General features: G+C 41.6%; 1 protein-coding gene across 1 annotated transcript in view; it reads right to left on the reverse strand.

Moving 5' to 3' along the window:
- Positions 1-21452, reverse strand: part of HUNK (hormonally up-regulated Neu-associated kinase) — a 74881-nt gene that overhangs the window by 43219 nt on the left and 10210 nt on the right. Inside the window, exon 2 of the mRNA XM_063127588.1 lies at positions 3465-3757. Within this exon, the coding sequence (XP_062983658.1) occupies positions 3465-3757 (293 nt within the window). The remainder of the gene's footprint in view (positions 1-3464; positions 3758-21452) is intronic.

Consider the following 21452-nt stretch of genomic DNA (forward strand, 5'->3'; position numbering starts at 1 on the left):
TCCCAAACAGCATCCTCTTATCTTTGTTCCATACAGGTGAATAGGTACAATTGCCCCCATACAATGCTACTGCAGTAGTTGGGAGTGGGGGAGGAAGAAATTGCATTTTCCCTTGAGGATTTCACCATGAAGGGTGAAGGTGAATGGTAATTAAATACCACATATTTATTATTTCCATGAGGAGGGGTCCATGAACCATTTCTCTTGCCCTAGCAAAAGGATAATTTAATTATATTTTGAAGGAACGTTAAAGTGTTTTCAGTGTGAGTAGACTTGCAGTTAATATGTTATGAAAGCCATCTTTTCATGTTTTTGGAAAGTCTCCTTCAACTTATTGCTCCCAGACAGCTTAACTATAGCATATCCTGGTGCTGATCCATCCTGCAAAACATGGAGTAGGCAATTTGTAGCCATCCAGATTTTGTTGGATTGCAACTCCCATGATCCCTTATGACTAGCTATGCTGGCTAGGGCTGATGGGAGTTGCAGTCGAACAATGTCTGGAGTGCCAAAAGTCGCCCAACCCTGGTCTAAAAGGTGTTACTTCATTCTTCTATTGATATTTGTAAGAAATTAGTAAGGTGTATACCACACATACATTTCTGTAGTTATGTTCCATGCTGCTACCAGACATCTTAATGAAGAAAACATGGGTTGTGACCAGGCAGGAAAAGGTGATAGGCAACACCCAGGGTATAGGGGTGATGTATGAGATAGGTAGTTCTTAACCCCACTATACAGAGAGGGAATCAGGGCGAGAGATAGTGGCTTGTCCAATGCCACTCAGGGATTTCATGGCATATTCTCCCATCTCCTAAAACATTGCTAGTAATCTTAATAATAAAGTTCAAGAAGGTGATATGCATCTAGTTCCACAATGAAAGGAACAGCGGGGGGGGGGGGGAGAACCACCCAGATATACAGGAAGTTGTCTTTGCTACTGGTACATTATTAAATTCCTTACTTTGACATTCTGACAGTAATTGCACTGAATAGGATTGAATTTGGTTAAAAGTACTTTAAAAGGGTTGTTGAGAATTTCCTGTGGGATGCTATTGCAAGCACCAAGGCTTTTGCTTCATTGTCTTTGTTGCCTTTACTCCCTTAGGAGGCTTAATATTCATCCTGTTTTTGACAGCATGAAGGTCTGTGTAAATACCTTCTAAAAAGAGAACGCTTCATCATATATTGCCAGTTTGGATTGTTTTCTTTTGTCATAGAAAGAGACAACAATTGCTATCTAATTTAGATTTGAGCTTTCTGCAGCTTTAACAACCAACCAGCCTTCAGTTGTGGCATACAGAACCAGCTCACAAGGCTAAGGAGACTCAGGTAATTGGCACCAATGGGAGGTTTTTTTTTCCTATCCATAAATATACCGTAAGGGGCTGATTTCTCTCAGGATGGGGAGGGAAAGGTTAAAACACCCTCCTCCCTGCACACTGCAGTCCAGATGGCAATTGCCACACACACACACACGCACATACCAAGGATTAGATTTTTAAAATACTTTCATGTGGTTGCAAGCCATACTGTTAATGTAATGTGTAGTTAGGCCCTGACAGAAAGGACAAAAGAAAAAAAAGTGTCCTTAGTAGAAGAGTTAGAAACCACTGGCTTGGAGAATTCCTTCTGTTTGAGCTTACAATATCTTATACTTTCATAAAACAGAAATACTTTCTTATCAGGCTGAATTCAAAATCAGGAAGGCTTATGTCTCTTCAGTATTTACCATTCGCTGCTATGGTCAGTTTTCATTAACATAAGTCCTGTTGATTAGGAAACTGAATTTCATCACCCCTTCCCCTCTCTAATATTTTGCCCACTTTAACACGGGGTAAACACTTTGTGATTAACAGCCCTGACAAGTTTGATTTTGTTGTTGTGTTATAGGAATGCATTCCAAACAACAACTTCTATTCACTGTTGAATAAGCTCAGGGATAATAGGAATATGCTGTAGAAAGTACAGAAGCTAGAAATTCTAGCCCACAGTAGATCTCTAACTATCATGCTTTGTTTATCATGAAGCAAGAATATGAACACCTACAGATCACAGATGAGGCGCGAGTGCTTTTATTTTTAGGGTTTAAAAATAACTTCCTTGCCAACTGTATTTAAGGCAATAATGAACTGTGCTTTTCTAAAACATGGATTTAGCACTCTTTTTACGGCCCATTATAATTTAAAACTATAGCAACAACATAAATTGATGGGTGATAGTGACTGGATTATGTTTCTTAATTGTTTGCAACAGCAGCGCACATAGTAGACAGTAGTCAAGTTGAGAAGTTTACAAAACGGTATAAAACAGTGGCTAATATTATGATCCTATAAAATGTCTACACAGAAGTCCCATCGAAATCAATGGGGTTTACCCCAGGTAAGTGATTATAGCTCTGCAGACTGAGGCCTTTGCTAGACCATGGGTTAGCCCGGGGGATACTGGGCTCAGGCAGGGGCCAACCCTCCCTTGCCTGGGGTAACGGGTTCCAGTTGTAGCCCGGTATTTCCTGCGGCCTCGGGCTGAGCTACACGGAACAGTGTGTAGACTGTTTTAACGCTTTACCCGGCTACCGCAATTACTCGCTGTGCCCATTGGGGCAGGGGGAGAGATTGCGGCCAGAGGGGGGGAGATCGGGGGGGGGAAGCGGAAACATATTTTTTTTTTAAAAAAAATACTTACCATTGCCGTTCGAGTGTTCCAGCGCAGCAGCCCCTTTAAACAAAAATAATAATGGCGGACACAACAGGGCTTTCCTGCAGCCTGTCGCTTCTAACGACTGGATTGGAGCGACGGCCTGCACTACTTGTACCGCGGGCTCGCCCCTCCTCCCGCACAGATTCCCAGGTAGGTCTAGCAAAGGCCTGAGTTTCTAGAAAGGGGTGCAACTGGCATATAAACTATTCCATCAACACATCTCTTCATTGGCATTCCTGCAGAAACTATACTCACCTAAGGTCTGAAGAAAGGACAAGATGGGGACAGAAGTAATTAACTAGATTCTTTATTGCACATGTATTTATACTAGATACAGGATCAATTTACACTATATATGGCCATCACTAAAATGGCAATTTACACTATATATGGCAGCCTGCAGTACTAAACACCATTAAGATGGGAGTAAAGATGTGTGCACCTTGAAACACTTGAAGACATATGGTGGGCACTGGGCCCACACTGAGGAGATGCAATTGGTCCATGGCTCTCTGGTGCATAACCATGAATATTTAGAGACCTGCATCTCTCCTTCATACTTTATGGTGTTTGGCACTGAACACAATGGTGTACTTATGGCAAAAAAGCAGTCCTCAGAGAGACAGAGTCAGGTCTAAGACTTTTCATACACTTTCATACAATCTAGCTAGTGAGAAAGAAATTCCTACCGTTAACTGAATTAGCTTTTTAGCAGATTTGCATAAGAGATGAAATAGTGAGGAAGGACCAAAGTATGATTTTACCTGTGAACCACCCCTGCACGATGTAGATGCTCAACTGCTAGAATAAGCTGCCGAATATATTTGCGTGCTTCCTGCTCCTCCAGTCTCTTTTTCTCATAGATTTTGTGCATTAGGTTGCCTCCTGGGCAGAGCTCCATGACAAGGTAGTAACTGTTTTCAGTCTCCAAGATATCCAGCAGCTGAGCGATGTTAGGGTGTCGGATCATTTGCTGGATCTGGCCCTCCCGCCTCAGATTCTTGGTGACATAGGTGTCCTTTTTGGCTCTTTTCTTATCAATAACTTTTACTGCCACCTGATAAGAAACAAAGACATGCCATTGTTATTATACTTTAACATGTTTTTAGCCAGTGTGCTTTTGTTCCCGCCCCCAAAGTATTTTCTTACTTCACACTCAAGCAATACAGGAGAAAACATGTACTATATCAGCCTGCATATCTGCAGTATGCAGACTATACTTATTTCTAATTTCCTTCTCCACTTATGAAAACATACAAAGAAGAGCTAAGTTATATGGATAGAATTCTAATCCACTAATGCTGCACCTCTATATGGTTCTAGATATTCTCTCCTGTGTTTTGGGAAAGAGTCCATCTATAGCATTTAGAGTTTAGTTTTTCAGATTTTATGACTGACCTTTTATATACTTAATATTTATTCTTGTCCTATTTGCTGTTTTGTTTTGTATTTTATTCTTTTAGGACCCAATCTTATGGTTTGAGCCGTTGGTACTCGTAAGTCTCCAAAATCAGGGACTTACGAGTATCCCATGCAGGTCGCATGGAGGACACCCTGCAGTTGCACGCTCAATTTTGAGTGTCTACCTGGGCAGCTTCAGAGTGGGAGGGGGGAGGCTGGGTGTCACATAGGAAGCTCTCCACGGCCTCCACCCCTCCCCACCTCTGGGAATGCCCCCTTTTCGCCCTCATCACGCTTGGTTTTACGAGCACAGAGAGACAGTTGCCATGGATCACTTTGCGCTGTCTGCAAGAAGGAGAGAGAGGGGCCAGATTAGTGCAGTTTCCCGGCTTTGAGCTTTGAACACTGTCTAGGAACTCAGAACCAGAAAACTAAAAAACTCTATGTTCCTGTCCCCCGTACCCCTCCAGATGCTGTCTAGGGGACACAGAATTGCTCCCTTAGCTGTCATTGTTTTACATTGTATGTTATTCTTTTAGTTCTTTCGATCTGTCCAGGGAACTTCTGTTATTGGACAGATTAAAAATAAATAAATAAATGATACATTACCAGTGGTGCTCATTTATAAATAGTATGAGTTATTTATTTATTTATTTATTAGAATTATATCCAGCCCTTCTGGTGCTTACACACCACATGGGGCAGCTAGCAACAATTAAAAACAAGCATGAAATACAATTAAATTCCAAACAAGAAGAAGCCAGGTGCAACAAATAAAATCAAAGCATCAGATAAAAATTATCTGTCCAGTAGAACATACAGGTTTTTACCATCCAAAAAGCCTCCCAGGGCAAAGAGTTCCACAATTTAGGTTCAGGCACAGAGAAGGCCCTGTCTCTTGTTAACTGAGTCTCCACCATATTTAGGTCATGGAGAAAGGACCTCTCTATTAGATCTTAGAGCATGGGCAGGCTGGTATGGGAGGAGGCAGTACATAAGGCATCCTAAACCTAAGCCACTTAGGGCTTTAAAAGAGCATCACAAACACTGTGAATTGTGCCCAGGAAAAAATGGTAACTGAGGCGGGTGTATATCATGCCATAAGCAATTACCCATCAGCATTCTCACTGCTACAACCTGGAACAACTTCATTTTCCAAAGATGCTCCAAAGGTAGCCCCATTTAGAGTGCATTGCAATAATCCAATCTAGATGTAATTAAGGCACGTGTCACTGTAGCAAGGTCTAAACTTGTCAGGAATGGATAAAGTTGGCAAACCAACCTAACCTGGGCAAAGGCACTCTTGGCTATAGCCACCAAGTGCAATTGTGCTTAGTCAGCAAAGCCCTTAAAGCTAACAATTTTTATTACTTAGCTAGTAAACTAAATGTTAAGTTTTCTAATTTACCCAACGAAGTTTGAATTGTCTGTCTGCTTGGACACGTGATGTGATCAAACACATAACGGTATCCAATAAATACTCCTTTATGTTTAATTCTCTTGATTTTAATTCTTTCTTTCATTACTGAGCTTTTTATATTTACATACACCAAAGCAGATTTCCAGGTGACCAGCTTATCGTGAGGACAATATTAGGTGAACAGCAAACAAATTATACTAATAAGCTGTCTGCTTCTCCATATTTATCCAGAGTTCTATAGTGAAGGGAATTATTTTAACTTGCAAATGACATCTATTAACTCATTGTTCATTACTGCAGAGACAATTTTAGCTTATTAGAATGAGAAAGGGAAGTCAGTGTTCTTTCAGGATGCTGAGCTTTGCAAGCCGGTACCTGCCCAAACAGAGCAAAGTCCAAAGTGGGGAAGGTCCATAGCTCAGTGGTAGAATATCTGCTTTGCATGCAAATTCAATCTCTGCCATCTCTAGGTAGAGCCAGGAAAGATTCCTGTCTGAAACTACAGAAAACTGCTGCCAGTCAGTGTAGACTAACCTTTTGGCTCAGTGGAGTGCTATGGGTGCTCTCACAACATAGCTGCCATACGGGAATCTTGCCCATTCATAAAATGGCTGCCATGGTGGACATAGCAGGTCACGGAACACTCTAGGGTGACCATATGACTGGATTTGCCCGGATTTGTAAAGTTTTCTGGTGACAAATCCGGGAGGGGGAAGGGAAATCTGGATTTTTCCAAACTTCCCCAGCCAAAGAGCAGCTCTAATGGGAATTAACAAAAATGCTTATAACTCTGTCATTTTAAAAAATAAAGCCATGAAACTTGGCACGATGGTATCTCTTAGGTAGGGTTTTAGTCATACCAAATTTGAAACATCCGTTCATCCACTGATTTTTTAGGATTTTTTTTTAAAAAATGAGGTTTTAAAATTATTATTTTTAAAATTGTCATTTTTAAAGATAAAGAGATGAAACTTGGCACCATGATAGGCTTTAGGTAGAGCTTTAGCCATACCAAATTTGAAACAGATCCGTTCATCCATTGATTTTTTAGGATTTTTTAAAAAAGTTTGAGGTTTTAAAAATATTTTTTAAAAATGACATTTTAAAGATAAAGGGCTGAAAGTTGGCACCATGATAGCTCTTAAGGAGAGATTTAGCCATGCCAAGTTTGAATCAGATCTGTTCATACATTGTTTTTTTAAGATTTTTTTAAAAGTTCAAAGTTTTAAAATTATTGTTTTTTAAAACTACTGGAGCCATATCCTTCAAACTCAGGTTGTCAAACCTCCTCTTTGGGGTGTTGCACTTTGAGCAGTTTCAGCCCTTGGCATTAAGGGGATCTCCAGTCTTTAGGTAAGAAGTCCTGGGCAAGCAGGGCACCTTTCCTGTTGCAGATTTGGTGTGCAGTCGGGTACCTGGAGCTCAGCAGAGGCAAGGCATCCACAAATCAAAATGTGGGAAAGGAGAGGTCAGTCAAAGCAGCCCACAGGGCAAAACAGAATGGGCCAGAGGCCTTTTTCTCAAATTTCCACATCATGGGCGATGAAGGGTTATCTTTAGAGAAAAAGTCTCACGACCAACAGTAAGGTGCCAGTCAAGAGAGAGGCTCTCTTCTTTGCAGATGCCCTGTTGCTGCGAATGTTGGAACCAGGAATATCATTGCTTTGCTTCGCTACCACTTCCTTTCCACTTCACTTTGTACACTTGTGAGCTAGGCTCTGATTGCACTGCTGGGATGCAATGCAGAACATTTGAAATGCATACCAGAGAAAAATACATAGATTTGTGGCTTTGGCTGGCTGGCATATCTCTTAGAGACAGAGTTAGACTGAAGCCACAACTCAGAGATGGCTGTAGCTGAGCCCTGAGAGGCTGCTGTACCACACAGAGCCTTTTTAAGAGTGTCTCAGAGTCCAGTATTGGTGCAGGCAGAGGCGGCTGGTGGTGGAGTGTTTTTAAAAAACAAGAGTCATTGGATGCAAACAAACTATAAGCTGTTGCCCTACCCCCAGCCACAGGGTACAAGTGCACAGCCTGGCTGGACTGTTGGGAGACTTTGGCAGAGAGAGGGGTGGGTGGGGGATTATTTGAGGCTGGAAATGTTGGCAGGCTGGCATAAGGCAGAGAGAGGCTGAAGGCAACCCAGATGCACCTGTAGCTTGGCCCTGAGGCTGGCTTGCCACGCAGAGTGTTTTAAGAGTGCATCAAAGTTGTGCAGGAGGAGAGGAGGTGGAGGTGGCTGGTGGCAGAGATTTTTAACGTATTGGGCAAAAGGCGGGATATTATAATAATAATAATAATAATGATGATGATGATGTAAGAGTCACCAGACATGACCAAGCAATAACCTGCAATAAGCAATATCCCAAGCCACAAGTGTGCAGCCTAGCTAGACCATTGGGAGACTTTGGGGGGGTGGGGAGAGAGAGAGAGATTGTTTGAGGCTGGAGGCTTTGGTTTGTCTGCAATGACTTAGAGTGAGAGACAACAGAGGCTGCACAGACAACCCAGAGACATCTATTGTAACTTAGCCCCATGGTGCTGGCATGAAACGCAGGGCATTAGGAAGAGGGTCTCAGAGTCGCATGTTTGTGCAGGAAGTAGACAGGAGTTCAAAGTCTGGATGTGCGAAGTGGTGCCAACACACAAGCCTTGAGAAGCTAATGTATATAAGTGAGAAGTGTGAATGGGCCAAGTAGCGTCCACTGCCCACAACACGCACCCTAATGTTGGAGTACAGAAACTTGTGACAATTATACACAAGCTTTTCTAAAAAATTGAAATTTAAAAAAGCCAGCCATCCGGCCAGCCAGTAGCAAACCCTGTTAACAACAACAGCAGCTTGCAATGAGTGAAGATACAGTCAGAAAAGATATTTGAGGGAAGAGGAGAATGTAACACAGAGAGTATAGCAAAAGCTTCAGAGTACAGCAAAAACTACAAAAGTAGGAGTGAGTGAAGTTAATTTCAGATACATTGAATCTCTCACCTGTTATTTCAGTGATTTTAACATTAAGATGTTATGTAGAACAGATTTGTCTTAAATGTGTGCTGTAAAATCAGACATGTGACCAAGGCTATGTTTGGGTGGGCACGCCCCCGTGGTGCTGGACACGCCCCCTTGAGGGCTGACCATGTTGTCCTCCTTTTTGGTTTCCAAAATATGGTCACCCTAATTTTACAGAAGCCGAACTGGTAAGACTAAAACAAAAGTAATTTGCCCAAGTACCTAAGTATAAAACAGAGATGGGTTTTGAACTCCAAAACACAAAACCACTCTTTTCAACCCAAATAAAGATGATGCTGGAGGGTGGCACCAGTTAAAGATTTTAATTTTGAAAAAAAATCTTAAAAAATAAAATGAAATTCAGCAGGACAATAAGTCTTGCTGAAGATGGGCTCCAAACGAGGTGTCCGTGGGTCTTGGGCATCACATTGGAGAGCCCAGGTATAGACAATACTGAACTAGATGGAACAAAGAAATGACTTGGCATGGGACACACCAGCTTCCTATGTTCCAGGCAAGTTTGTGAAAAAGGGTACTGCCACTCCCAAAGTGCCGAACAAGCACTACTTTTTGTTTAACCAACTACAGATGTATTTTAAATTCTCTTCTTAGAAAGAAGAAAGTAGGGACTAAGTATTCCAATTATAAATGAGAAGTCTGCCAGGCTCATGTCCAGAAATAAGTTTTGGAGACTTGGTAATGCTCACTTCAAAGGAGAGGTGTGTTTCATTATCATAAAGCACCTGCAGGGTTTAGGATAAAGGTAAGGGCTTTATTCAGTTCTACACAAATCTATTCCTAGCAAACTGCAGGAAAGGGAGAGTCAAGTCTTCCTGTCACAGTACTTCATGTTCCTTTTCTAGAACCTAAGTCTCTCCAGTTAGTTCTATTACTCATCCCACGGGCATTAGAACCCCTCAAATTCTTCCATGGCTTGGATAAAAATCAGGAAAACCACTTCTGGAAGGTAAACAGCCACCTGCTCCTGCCGGGGATGCTCTTGGCTCCAGTCTAGACACAGTTTTAATTTCCCACAGTGCCTCAGAGTGATACTAGGTTGGACGCACTGAGGGAAATAGGGTGGCCATGGGTCCTACTTTATAGAGGACAGTCCTTTATTTACAGGGCTGCCTGGTTTAAGGTCTGGTTTAAAGATCAAGAACCCTGAGGTGTGAGAGCCCAGAGGCCTTGATGTTGCCCATCTATGATTGGCACCTGGATAACAGACAGAGCAAGCATACAGGCCACCTGGTCAGTCTTTCCCACCATTTTGAGATGTACTGTATTGTATTTCAAAATTAAAATATAGTATTTCCCCCCTAAACTTGCAAGAACATAATGCATGCAGGTCTCTCAAATAAGTTATTTTATGTCCATGACTTCTCACTATTCCTTCTTATTGCTCCCACTGGCTGCACTCACCAAAGTTCTTTGAAATGGTGTTTCTTCTAGTATTAAACCTTTGGCCAAACCTATTATTCTAATAGAAAGTCTAAATTATCCTAAAATTCCTCTCCTTGTGAACATATGAGGTTTCTTAAAAATACAATAACCTTTACTATATCTACATTTAATAATGAAGTTATAACTACCGCTTTGCCCCCAATTTCAATGTCCCTTTCCAGAAAACATGCTGAGGCCATGTGACAATAAACATTAATTCAAACCAGAAAGTAGCTCTCAGAAGCAGCCTGCAGGATAAAGTAGATAGAAAAAGAGTAGAGGAGTTGTTGATGTGGAAGACTCAGTGGCAGCTTGAACTCCTGGTACTACCAGTTTCCTAAGCCTGGGAATGAGTGATTAACCACTGTGACCCAGAGTGAAAAGTTGCCTGGGGGAACCAAGGGACAGGGAATGGGTTGGCCATCTGACAAAGCCTGCAGAACTGAGCAATAATTAGTTTCACTTGATAACAAAAAGGTCAACCAATGCACACAAGGCAGCTGCATGATGGAATTGTACAACATGTTAGTGCATCAACACTCTTAGAAAGGCCTAGAAGCTGCATACCACTGTGATGAAGTAAGATCTTTTGGTTGTAATGTAAAAGAAGGCAACAGAGAACATCAGAGCTTTTATATACTTGTTAAACATGAAGTGAGAGTGGATACAGGCAAAACCACAAGGCATCGTCTAAAACATGGATAAACAACCTGATGCCCTCAAAATGTTTTGGACAACAACTCCCATAATCCCTGACCACTGGTCATGCTGAGTTATAGGTCAAAATATCTGGAGGACACCAGGTTGCCTACCACTGACCTAAAAACATAATGTGAAGCATCACTAACCAAATGGAGAAGCTTTTAAGCAGCTCCCACATGGTTAACTGTCATCTGAATCCCACCCCCCTGTCTCAACCAAGAAATTGGTTTTGAATGTGCTTTCCCTTAATGAAGTTAGAACAATAACTGAGATGAGCATAATGCGCTTAAACAAGCCATCCTTAAGGATTAGTCTGCTGAAGGCAAATTAATTCATGCATATTGAAGGGTTGTGTCCTGTTGGCAGCATAGGAAATATCATTTGCAGGAGGAAATAGAAGAGTACATTGGTGTTTCCCATAACTGAAAGACAGAGGAAGACAAATCTGTTGTTTGAAGTGATTTATGAATCACATCTTCCCTCGTACCAGATAAGTCATTCCAACTTCATTAAATAGAATGACTGGGGACCGGGGTGGGGGGCAATCCTACTGGACTGATGTTCTTTAGACACAGGGCTCTGGGACTGGAGACCTCCACCCATATAAAACCCTGCTGGCACGAGGCAGGCAGGGCAGGTGTACCAGCGGTGGTATTTTCATCTCAGGTCCACCTTAAAAATCATTTTCAGTTAGACAGGCCTCTCAGACCATCTAGCTGACGGCAGCACAGGCAACAGATAAGCTTTTGGATCTAGAGGATCCACATCTCCCCTCTCCTCCTCCAGTCACATCCCCTTTCCTCCCTCCCTGACCCTCTTCCAAGATCACAACTAGAACAGGCAAAATTCAGAATGTGGTTAGTAAAGCCTAATCATTATTGAAATGTGTCTTCTACCTCAAAGATGCATCGTGCTATAACCCTGGCTACTTTATTTAAAATAAGACTGGAACATTTGCTAAGGAGTGGGTAAAGCACAAACACTTCTTAACACCATCAAAACTCCAAACCCAGCTGCTGCAATATTATATAGGTTTCTTCCACCAATGCTTGCTGAACAAATTACAATTAAATGAAATAAAATGTAATACAAAATACAATTATTAAAATATATTAACTACAATTAAAATGGAAGGTGTCAGCAGTTAACTTTAAAGATGATAAATGCATGATAAATGTCCCTCCCACTTTCCAATCCCAAAAATGACACTTAAGGCGTAATCCTATAGACTGCGCCTTCGCTGCTTGGAAACTCCTGAACTCTGAGGCTTCCAAGATTCCTACGCCCTGCTGGCTTGGGCAGGAAGAGTGTTGAAGGTGATATTTGCTTCCCAGATCTTTTGAGTTTTCGCTAGGCAGGCTTTTCAGCCTTCCAGCATGGGTGCTTCAGATGGAGAGGAAAGGAGACTGGAGGAGACTCAGGTTAAATTGTATGCTGGCGTCTTCTGTCTCCTCTCTTCTCCGCCCAGCTAAACCCTCCCCACCTTCATCTCCAAGGTTGATTTCCCAACCTTGGAGAGGCAGCTGGCATGGTTATCTCTGAACTGGCTGCGAGGACTTGGGGGTCAGATCTCTGACTCCCCCTTCCAAGCTTGGAGCACTGCCTCGATCCTCAGAAGGGGTTTTCCGACATTTCTTACGGTCTCTGGGACACTTGCCCACGGACCATAGGATTGCTCTCTGAGACAATTTCCTGGATTTTTAGAAATTCCGTTCAACATCTCCATTCCAGCGGAAATGGACACAATGTTCAGATGTGGGGTCATGTCCTATTACCATCATTTGCCCATTACTATAGACTGCTGTTTATACATCACTGCGCCTTTCTTCTGTATCAAAGGGTAGAACTAAAAGTAGCACTTCTGTTACTACAAAGTATGGTGTGCTAGTACATTATGAACGCACAAAGCTAATTAATTTTGCCTCACTATTTGTGACAAGAGGGTAGGAAAAGACAATCCTGAAAGATAAGAGCTTGTCTTGTTTAGCCCTTTCTTTCTTCCTTTCTTCCTTCCTGTTCGTTATAAACACCGTATGGTGCCAGAGCCCCCGTCTCCTTGTATTCTTTATGCCTAACTTCGTTTTTACTTCCAATAAATAATTCAAGTCATGGTGCTTGTAAAATAGCCTGCCGGTGGGAAACAAAACACTGGCTCCCACAATTAAGTTGAGAAAAGGCTTTAAAAAGAAAAAGCAAGTTCACTGTAAAGTTGAATTTCAATGGCATACAAAATTACTGAAAGCAGTACAGTTTGATAAAGAGCCAAAAGCTTTATGCACAACTTGGTTTTCTACATTGTGTATGTCTGTGTCAATATCTCTTTACAGCTGTTCCTGAAAAGTCTCATAGCCTCCTCATTAAAATATACTTTAATGAATGAATAAAAATGTTAACTGCAGCTCCTTTTACAAAACACCCTGGTAATAATGGCTAGTAACATGTTATTTTCCCATGTTGGAAATCCAGTGCTGAATGATTACAGGATGCTAATTTACCATGGTTGGCGCCCCACAGTGCATGTGGAACTCCACCCTGCAGTGCTGGCGAGGATTACTCCGGGAGACTGCGAGGGGAGAGGGAATGCTTTAATGTAGCTCTGAGGCTAGAAGAACCTGAGGTTCAAGAGACTTTCTCCAAAGTTTTGAGGAGGTTGGTGGGCTTCACCAAGAACTGAGTGCCAAATATCTTCCAATTTGTGCGTGGCTGGAGTTTCCTGCCTGCTACACCTTCAGATATGGGGGGTATCATGAATAATGGAACTAACGTGAGCAACTGAAGTGCCAAAGGAGGAAAGGAGTAGCTGGAAGTCCCCCAGGAGTACAATTCTGCTTGCAAACAAACCCTGTGTTTCCTTTGTGTCTTTGCAAAATTGCCATGTTTTTTGCTGCCAGAGTCAAAATTGCCATGTTTTTTGCTGCTGCAGCAGCAACGGTGGAGTGACAAAAAAATGTCCTGGTGGCAGCAATGTGGCTCCCCAACCCCTGGAGGTTGCCCACTCCCTGCTATAAATAGCCTGACACAAATAGCTTTATTGTGATGCCTTTCAGGAATGCACTACGAGAGCCAGTGTGGTGCACTGGCTAAAGTGTTGGACAGGGATTCTGGAGATCCAGGTTCTAGTCCCCACTCAGCCATGGAAAACCACTGGGTGACTTTGTGCCAGTCACAGACTCTCAGCCCAACTTACATCACAGGGTGGTTGTTGTGAGGATAAAATGGGGAGGAGGAGGATTATGTACACCGCCTTGGGTTCCTTGGAGGAAAAAAGGCGGGATATAAATGCAATAATAATAATATTTCTGTGGACAGATTATGAACTTATCTAAATTTTTGTTTAAGAGGTATGTTAACATGGAGCAGCAACCAAAGGTGATATTCTGCAAACAAAAAAAGCACTAGCGGGGCTCTGCTGCATCTTTCTGTTGCACTAGCGGTTGCCCATAATTCTTGTGCAACCAGTTGTGCAAGCAGCTGCACAATGAATGGAAAGCAGTTGCACAATAGATTGTACAACACGTTGCACAATGGTTTTCACAACACATTGTAAAATCAGTGTAAGCAGTTGTGTAACCCAAGCAGAGTGCGCAACCGGTTACACAATACGTTGCACCAGCATAATGCAAAACTGCTTGCTCAAACACACTTGTGCAAATGTTACTTTAGTTGGATTCTCCTCTTGTGCGTAGTTCAGATTCTAGTTTCTGCTAGTGCAACATCATTTGTGCTAATGGAATGATAGATATAGCTCATGGAGAATTTGCCCTCTAATCAGTCTATATGGCAGTTGTATTTCTGAAAGCCTTTTTCTCTTCCCTGTCACTTAAAAATCTTTCTTTTTATTAAAGGTTTCTCTGTTACTTTCTGATTCTGTCTCTTAAAAAAAGTCACATCCAATGCAAGCAAAATACCTATGGCTACAAAGCAGCAAATCTCTGGGTCAGAGGGCGAAGAACTGAATCTAAGGTCGGATTCCTCAGATGCTCTCCTAACCATGTATCAGGTTTTGGTCTTGTAACAGCTGAAGCACATGAACAGCTTTACTTACTCAAGCATTTTAAGACTGTGTTCCAACACTTTATATGATAAAAGATTCCTTCCACCCCCACCACAGAACCTGTTCCAAAATCATGCCATATCATCAGAACACCCCGATCTTCACTGAATCAAAACAAATACAGGAAAACTCATTTCAGCAAAAGCTGATCAACACTGCTGGGTCAACTTGATTGCAGGACTAAAAAAGCCCAAAGAGGGATGAACTATTTGGAATTTATGAAAGTTTATTTAAATATGAATATCTGGGTTGGGGGAAACTATCCATGACACAATGTGCTTGTAACTAGGAATTTATTTTTTTATTTTTTTATTTACAATATTTAAGTACTGTTCCACATCCAAAAGAATTCAGAACGGTGAACAATAGATAGAATAAAAGAATAAAAACATCTTATTAAAAATTACTATTTTTTAAAGAACAGAGTTCTGATAAAATCCAAGTTCTGGTAAAACCGCAGCCAGTCACTCAAGGAAAGCTTCCTGAAACAACAACATCTTCAGGAGATGCCAGCAGCAACACAACATTGGCACCTGCCTGATCTCCAAAGGCAGAGAATCGGAAAGGGGCCACCACACTGAAGTCTCCTGGTGGACTCCAATCGGACCATAGGTCCATGTGGAACTTCCAGGAACATGTCCTCAGATGACCTTAGTGTCTGGACAGGTTGGTAAGGGAGAAGGCGCTCTCTCAGGTATATTGGTCCCAAGTTGTTCAAGGCTTTGTACACTAGAACCTTAAACCTGCCTGGTAGCAAATACGCAATCAGTGCAGTTCCCTCAGCAGTTGCATGCTGAAAAGCGGCAGCTCAGCCAAGCTCTACTGCATTCTCCACTAGCAGGGGGTTGGACTCGATGGCCTTGTAGGCCCCTTCCAACTCTGCTATTCTATGATTCTATGATTCAGCTTCCGGGGCAGTTTTAAGGGGCACAGAAGGTCATGCTCCCCCTTTCCCACATCACCAGATGGATCCCGATTCCTTATCCCGACTGCTTATTATTTGGTGTTTTCACAGGTTTGGGTGATTTCTTCCCCATTCTAAAAATGGTATTTTTGTGTGGGGGGGAGCTTTTTCCTTTAGTCCCACCCACCACTAGAACACAGCCTCTAAAGGCTTCTCCAAAACTGAATTAGGTGCTCGAACTAGAAGAGGTTCCCCATCTCTGCTTTAGAGGCTGAATGCTTCCCTGCTATACCATTTTAGCAAAGGATTTGCTTTGAAGGCTGTGAATTTCCCCCTCCAGATCTATACAAATATCTGATTCTCTCTCCTGGGACCCTTGTTTTAAAGATGGGTAACTATCCCCCCACCCTCCGCACACACATACACATGACTACTGAATATCATGTTGTCCTCTCTGAATGAGGAATTTTACATTATCACACAAAGGCTAAAATTTTGTTGGAGCACCCGGTAACTAATTGCATGAATTCCTCCTATGGCAGCAAACCCTAACCCATCTGTCTTCTTACAATCAATGGTAACTGAGTAAGTGGAGGCTCATAGTTAAAAGCTGCAATCTTCAGATTTAATCATTTAAAGATGGGATTATTCAAGGATTAGATGGTGTCAGATTCATTTGGTATTTGTTCTTTATTGCTTAATCTTGCAATTAAAAATACTTGAAAGGAGACAAAATGAGTATTTCAAGTCGGCTTCTCAAACCTTAAGAAAACTCTATTTATACGTTTAAAGAAAGGATTTTCCATCCAAATCCATGACTTGAAATCAATCAACACTTTCACTGTTCTTTCCCCCCCCCCCCCACTTTTTTTTTTAAGGAAAATCCTTCCGTTCAAGTTGCCAGGCTATGAACTGTGTACAAACAGCTGTAACTACTCTGTTCAAAAGAGAAGTGGATTCAAATGATTTTTTAAAAATGCATCAAGATAACATTTCTTGCATTATAAGCCAAATTTGGTAAGGTGCTGAAACATGAGCCTTACTTTACTTTCAGTAGCTCCACTGAAATGGGAGCAATTTAAGTGATTACCACACTTTAACTACGGTCCAGTTCCCATGACCAAAAGGGTGAAATGTGAATGTGTAAAAAAAACAAAACCCTATTAGATCAGGACAAAAGACAACCTAGTCCTGCACATTGCTTCCAAGTTATCAGACAAATGGCCTTACTAGTCTTCCCCAACCTGGCATCCTCCAAATGGATATCAGCTCCCATGCTCCCCAGCCAGCAGGGAATGTTGGGAGTTGCAGTCCAGTACATCTGCAGCATGCAAGATTGGGGAAGGACGCCTTACCAATTCACAAGTAGAACATGATACACATTCTAGTTGTTTGCCCTTTGCAAATGACTTTTCCGTGCAATGTTTATACTCTATTTCTTTGATTCTAAGACACACTTTTTTCCCATATAAACATCTCTAAAAATGTGGTGCATCTTAGAATCGCGGGTGTGTTCTTAGTTTTTTTTTTTCTGTTGGTGGTACTGAAATTAGTGTGCGTCTTACAATCAATGGCGTCTTACAATTGAAGAAATACGTTATGTCTTTTTTTTAAGCTTTACATTTCCCAAATATCATTTGTTGCTAGAAAAACTCCACCCCACCTCCCGTGTACCTATCTCATTTGTGAGTGTTGTGTGGAATGAGGTTTTATGAGTGTTAAGGGTTGGACAGTACATGCAACATGGTTTGTGATGAGTGACAATTTGCTCACTTATGTTCATGTCAGACTTTGAGCCCTTTTTCTTTATTTATTATGGCTTTATAAGACTGAAGTCTATTCATACTAACATATTGGACTGTAGGCATTCCTCTACTGCAAGGATGGACAGAAAGTAGATCTCCAGATGTTTTGGACTTCAACTCCCAGAATCCCCTGCCAGGATAACTAATGCTCAGGAATGCTGGGAGTTGAAGATACTTTCTGGCTAACCTCATTGTTGTTGCTTTCTGGCTGACCTTGTTGCTGTTATTATATTCTTGTTATTTTAGTATTTTGATAAAGATTATTTCATTCTGCATGTGCAAATGAATCTGCAATCTCTAAAATCAAAACTAATCTTTATTTAGAGCACAGGAAGTCCCTAAAAAGTGACTGTGCTGGAGAACAGTATTAGGAGTAGCACGGGAAAGTGAAGTTGTAAAGTGAATTTGTTCACTAATTCATCATATATTTTCCAAAGAATTTTGGCACTGCATAAATAATGTGAAACATGCGTGCTCTCTGTGCCACATAAAACTAGAAATCCAGGTTAAGCTCAAAGTACATCTGACGAAGAGGATTGGAATTTCAATGGGCAATTATAGAAATGAATGAAGAGCCTCTTGCATGATTGCTGTGATGGATGAAAACCCTGTTAAGACAAGCACAGTCTAGGTTTCCTTTTGTGGGCGAAAGGTGATAGCTACACATAACTAGCCATGAAAGAAATAGGGTTACAATTGCTATAAAAGAGAGGCTTTCCTAAGTTATACCTATTCCTTTTCAATCTGAAGAATGACACGGAACACATACAACTCAAACATACCTGGGTTACAAATCCATATCCAACCTGGTAAAGAATAATTTGATTTAACGCAGAACATGTCTTCTGTCCAAATGAGATGGATGAGGATTCTCAAAATGAAAACAGAGCACTGATGCCAAATAATGTTTTTTTTTTCATTATTACATTTATGTCCTGTCTTCTTCCTTCTTGCAAGGAACCCAGGACAGCTTACATAGACTTCCTCTCCATTTTATCCTCACAACAATCTGTGAGGTAGGTAAGGCTGAGTCAGTGACTGCCCCCATAGTCACCCGGTGCATTTCATGGCCAAGTGGGGACTAGAATCCAGATCTCCCAAGTCCCAGTCCATCACTCTAACTACTACACCACACCGGCTCTCTTATTTATTATCATAAATAATGTTATTTTAATAATCAGCCTAACATGAAAGCCCTTATTTATAGAACTTGAAATGTATTGATCGGCAAGACACGACACACTTAAATGTTCCCATTTCAGATGCAGCGATGAAACGTACCATTAGATATTCCAAAGAAACAGTGATTCATTGTTCTTTATAGCTTTGCTACAGCAAAAGTAAATGGTACCAATATAAAGAGTTGCTGCTCTTTTGTCACATGGAGGATTTCAATTTCAGTATTATTAGCGATGCTAAAATATGACTTTGGTAACAAAATGCTTCCAAGCTGCAACAGCACTCCTCCTCTCACTCCTTTTTGTCCTAGTGAGCTCCCATACTGATATTTGCACAATTGCAAACCAGATGCTCCAAGAAGAGCACAGCAAATACTTGCAGATATAAGCAGCCCAGGTGGCCATATTACATTGTATGCTGGGGCATTTATTCCGAGGCTTGCACAATCCGAGGCTTGCACAGCCCTATTGTGAACTGTGAGTTGTTTGCATTTAACAAACCATGGTTTGTTAACTAGCTGAGTCCACGCAACACAAAAAACCACATTTCAACAACTCACTGTCCAATGAAAACCCACACTCAACCTTGAGTTATTGTTGTTGTGTTGTATGAACTCAATCACTGTGCGAACAGAATGTGGACTAAATGGTCCTTTGGTCTGATCCAGATGGCTCTTCTTATGTTCCTTTCAGCTAAATGTGCTAGAGAAAATAGGACAAAGGAAAGTTCACCCCCCTCTTTCCCACACCCACTACATAACAGACACATTTTACTTCATGCAGAATATTTTATGAGGCTTAATAGCAACATTTCATGATTGACCAGTGAACATGCCAAAGTTATCCCTAGTGTAACTCCACTGATTTCAAAAGGGCACCTGCCATAAATGAAATCTTGTGCAGGACATGTTTTAATTAACAAGACATTTATATACAAAACATGACTCCAAGAAATGGCACAAAGCCTTACACATCATAAAATGTTAGAAATACAAACATACCCAAGAAACCAGATGTGCTTTTCACACAAGAATTCACCTGGTGTCAATTTAACCTAAACTTTGGATTACTTCCACCGCTGGCCATCCATAACTGAACAAATTCTATGGGGAGAAAAAGCAGGGGGAGGTAGATCACTACTGATGTACACTGCCTGGGACACCTTTGAACCTGTACATTTGAAAGCAGATTATCTCAAGAGGATAAGTAGCTACTACCAATTCAGTTTGCTGGAGAACATGTTGGAGATTTCAGCTGAAAAACATCAATATGAGTTCCCTAGAATTCAGTACGTCTGGAGTTACAGTCAACAGACTTTGCCAGTATATACCAGTTTCCTTGCTCCAAATGTACAATATAGAATGACACCGGGGGGGGGGAGGAAAAGTTTAAAATAGGGTTGCTACTTATGTCTCCCAATGAACAAACTGGAAATAGCTGATTACATAACAACTATACACAGGTGACTGCACATCAGCAGTGTAGTACTTATCCTGACTTAATATTAAACCCTTTGCAATTCCCTGGCATGTGTTATGACATGCCATGTTAACAAAGCAATAAGCCCTCATTATTCCATACTACCACAGGATGTGTTTTGAAATAACATGCTATCTTTCGTAAAATATGTCTTCACAGATTTAATATAAACATAATTTTACAAAACAAACTATGCCATAGTAATCACTCTAAGAGAGTTGTCTTCAACTGATCCAGACCAAGACCCACCTCAGACTCCCAGCCTGCAACATGGGAACCACTTTCACAATTGCCCAACATGGCGGCAACAGCTTTGCCGTGACCCACCTGGACTGAACTTGAGACCCACTTTGGGGTCATGACCCACCGGTTGAAGACCACTGCTCTAAGACATTATTTCATGTCCATTCTCTAAAACATTCTTTCATATATATTGATCTCTGATCCAGATTACTTGTAGTGTCTATCTATGGGCTATCCATAGTTAGCTGAATCTACACTCAAGTGGGCAAGTGTACTGCCTCCTGCCCACCACTTCTGCTTTTCTTTCAAGACCTCCCAACAACCCAGGATCACCCTGGTCCTGAGTTGCTGCTGTGAAATGTGAACCCAGCACTCTAGGTTGCTGAGAGTTTTAACCCATGGTTTGTTGTTGGCTTAAAACTCGGGGTTATTTCTCCCTCAACAACCCAGAGTGTTGGGTTGTTGTGGGCACGCAGATGACCACACATTCACTCAGGTACAGCCACCACTAATTATGGGTTGTTTAGTCCATAGTTAGATGTTGCATGTGAACTGGGTCTAAGTCTTTGACTCAGTTCACATAGCCTATTTTACCTCTGTGATCATGCGAACCCACCCTTTTCCTCATATTCTGCAGGTTAGTTTTCAGCCAATCATTGCCAGTTACTTGGCGGGAAGAATAAGAATTGCCTGCAGGCAGGAATGCTTATGTATATTGGAAAGTTCTGTTCTTCACTCAAGCCACCACAGCGACACAAATGATTAACACAAGTACATGTCAACAGGCAAGCTAGTAAAAATATTTGTGGACTTATTTGAAAGGTTTCAAGAATTACAGAACTATACTAGAGTGACCAGATACGAAAGAGACCAAGGCTTCTTCAGCTTTAACTGTTGGGATGAACAGGGAATTTCACCAGGTGCTGCATGCATACAAATGACACCTGCTGAAATTCCCTTTTCTATGCAACTGTTGAAGATACAGGAGCCTTGTCCTCCTTTTCATATGGTCACCCTACCTCTAACTCCAACCACTGTAGACAGGGACAAAATGTTGCTTGGACTGAACACCAACCCAGCAAGGTAGGCTCCATCACCCCTTATGTCCAACTCAGC

Source organism: Elgaria multicarinata, chromosome 5 (assembly GCF_023053635.1).
Source record: "Elgaria multicarinata webbii isolate HBS135686 ecotype San Diego chromosome 5, rElgMul1.1.pri, whole genome shotgun sequence".
Lineage (NCBI taxonomy): Eukaryota > Metazoa > Chordata > Lepidosauria > Squamata > Anguidae > Elgaria > Elgaria multicarinata.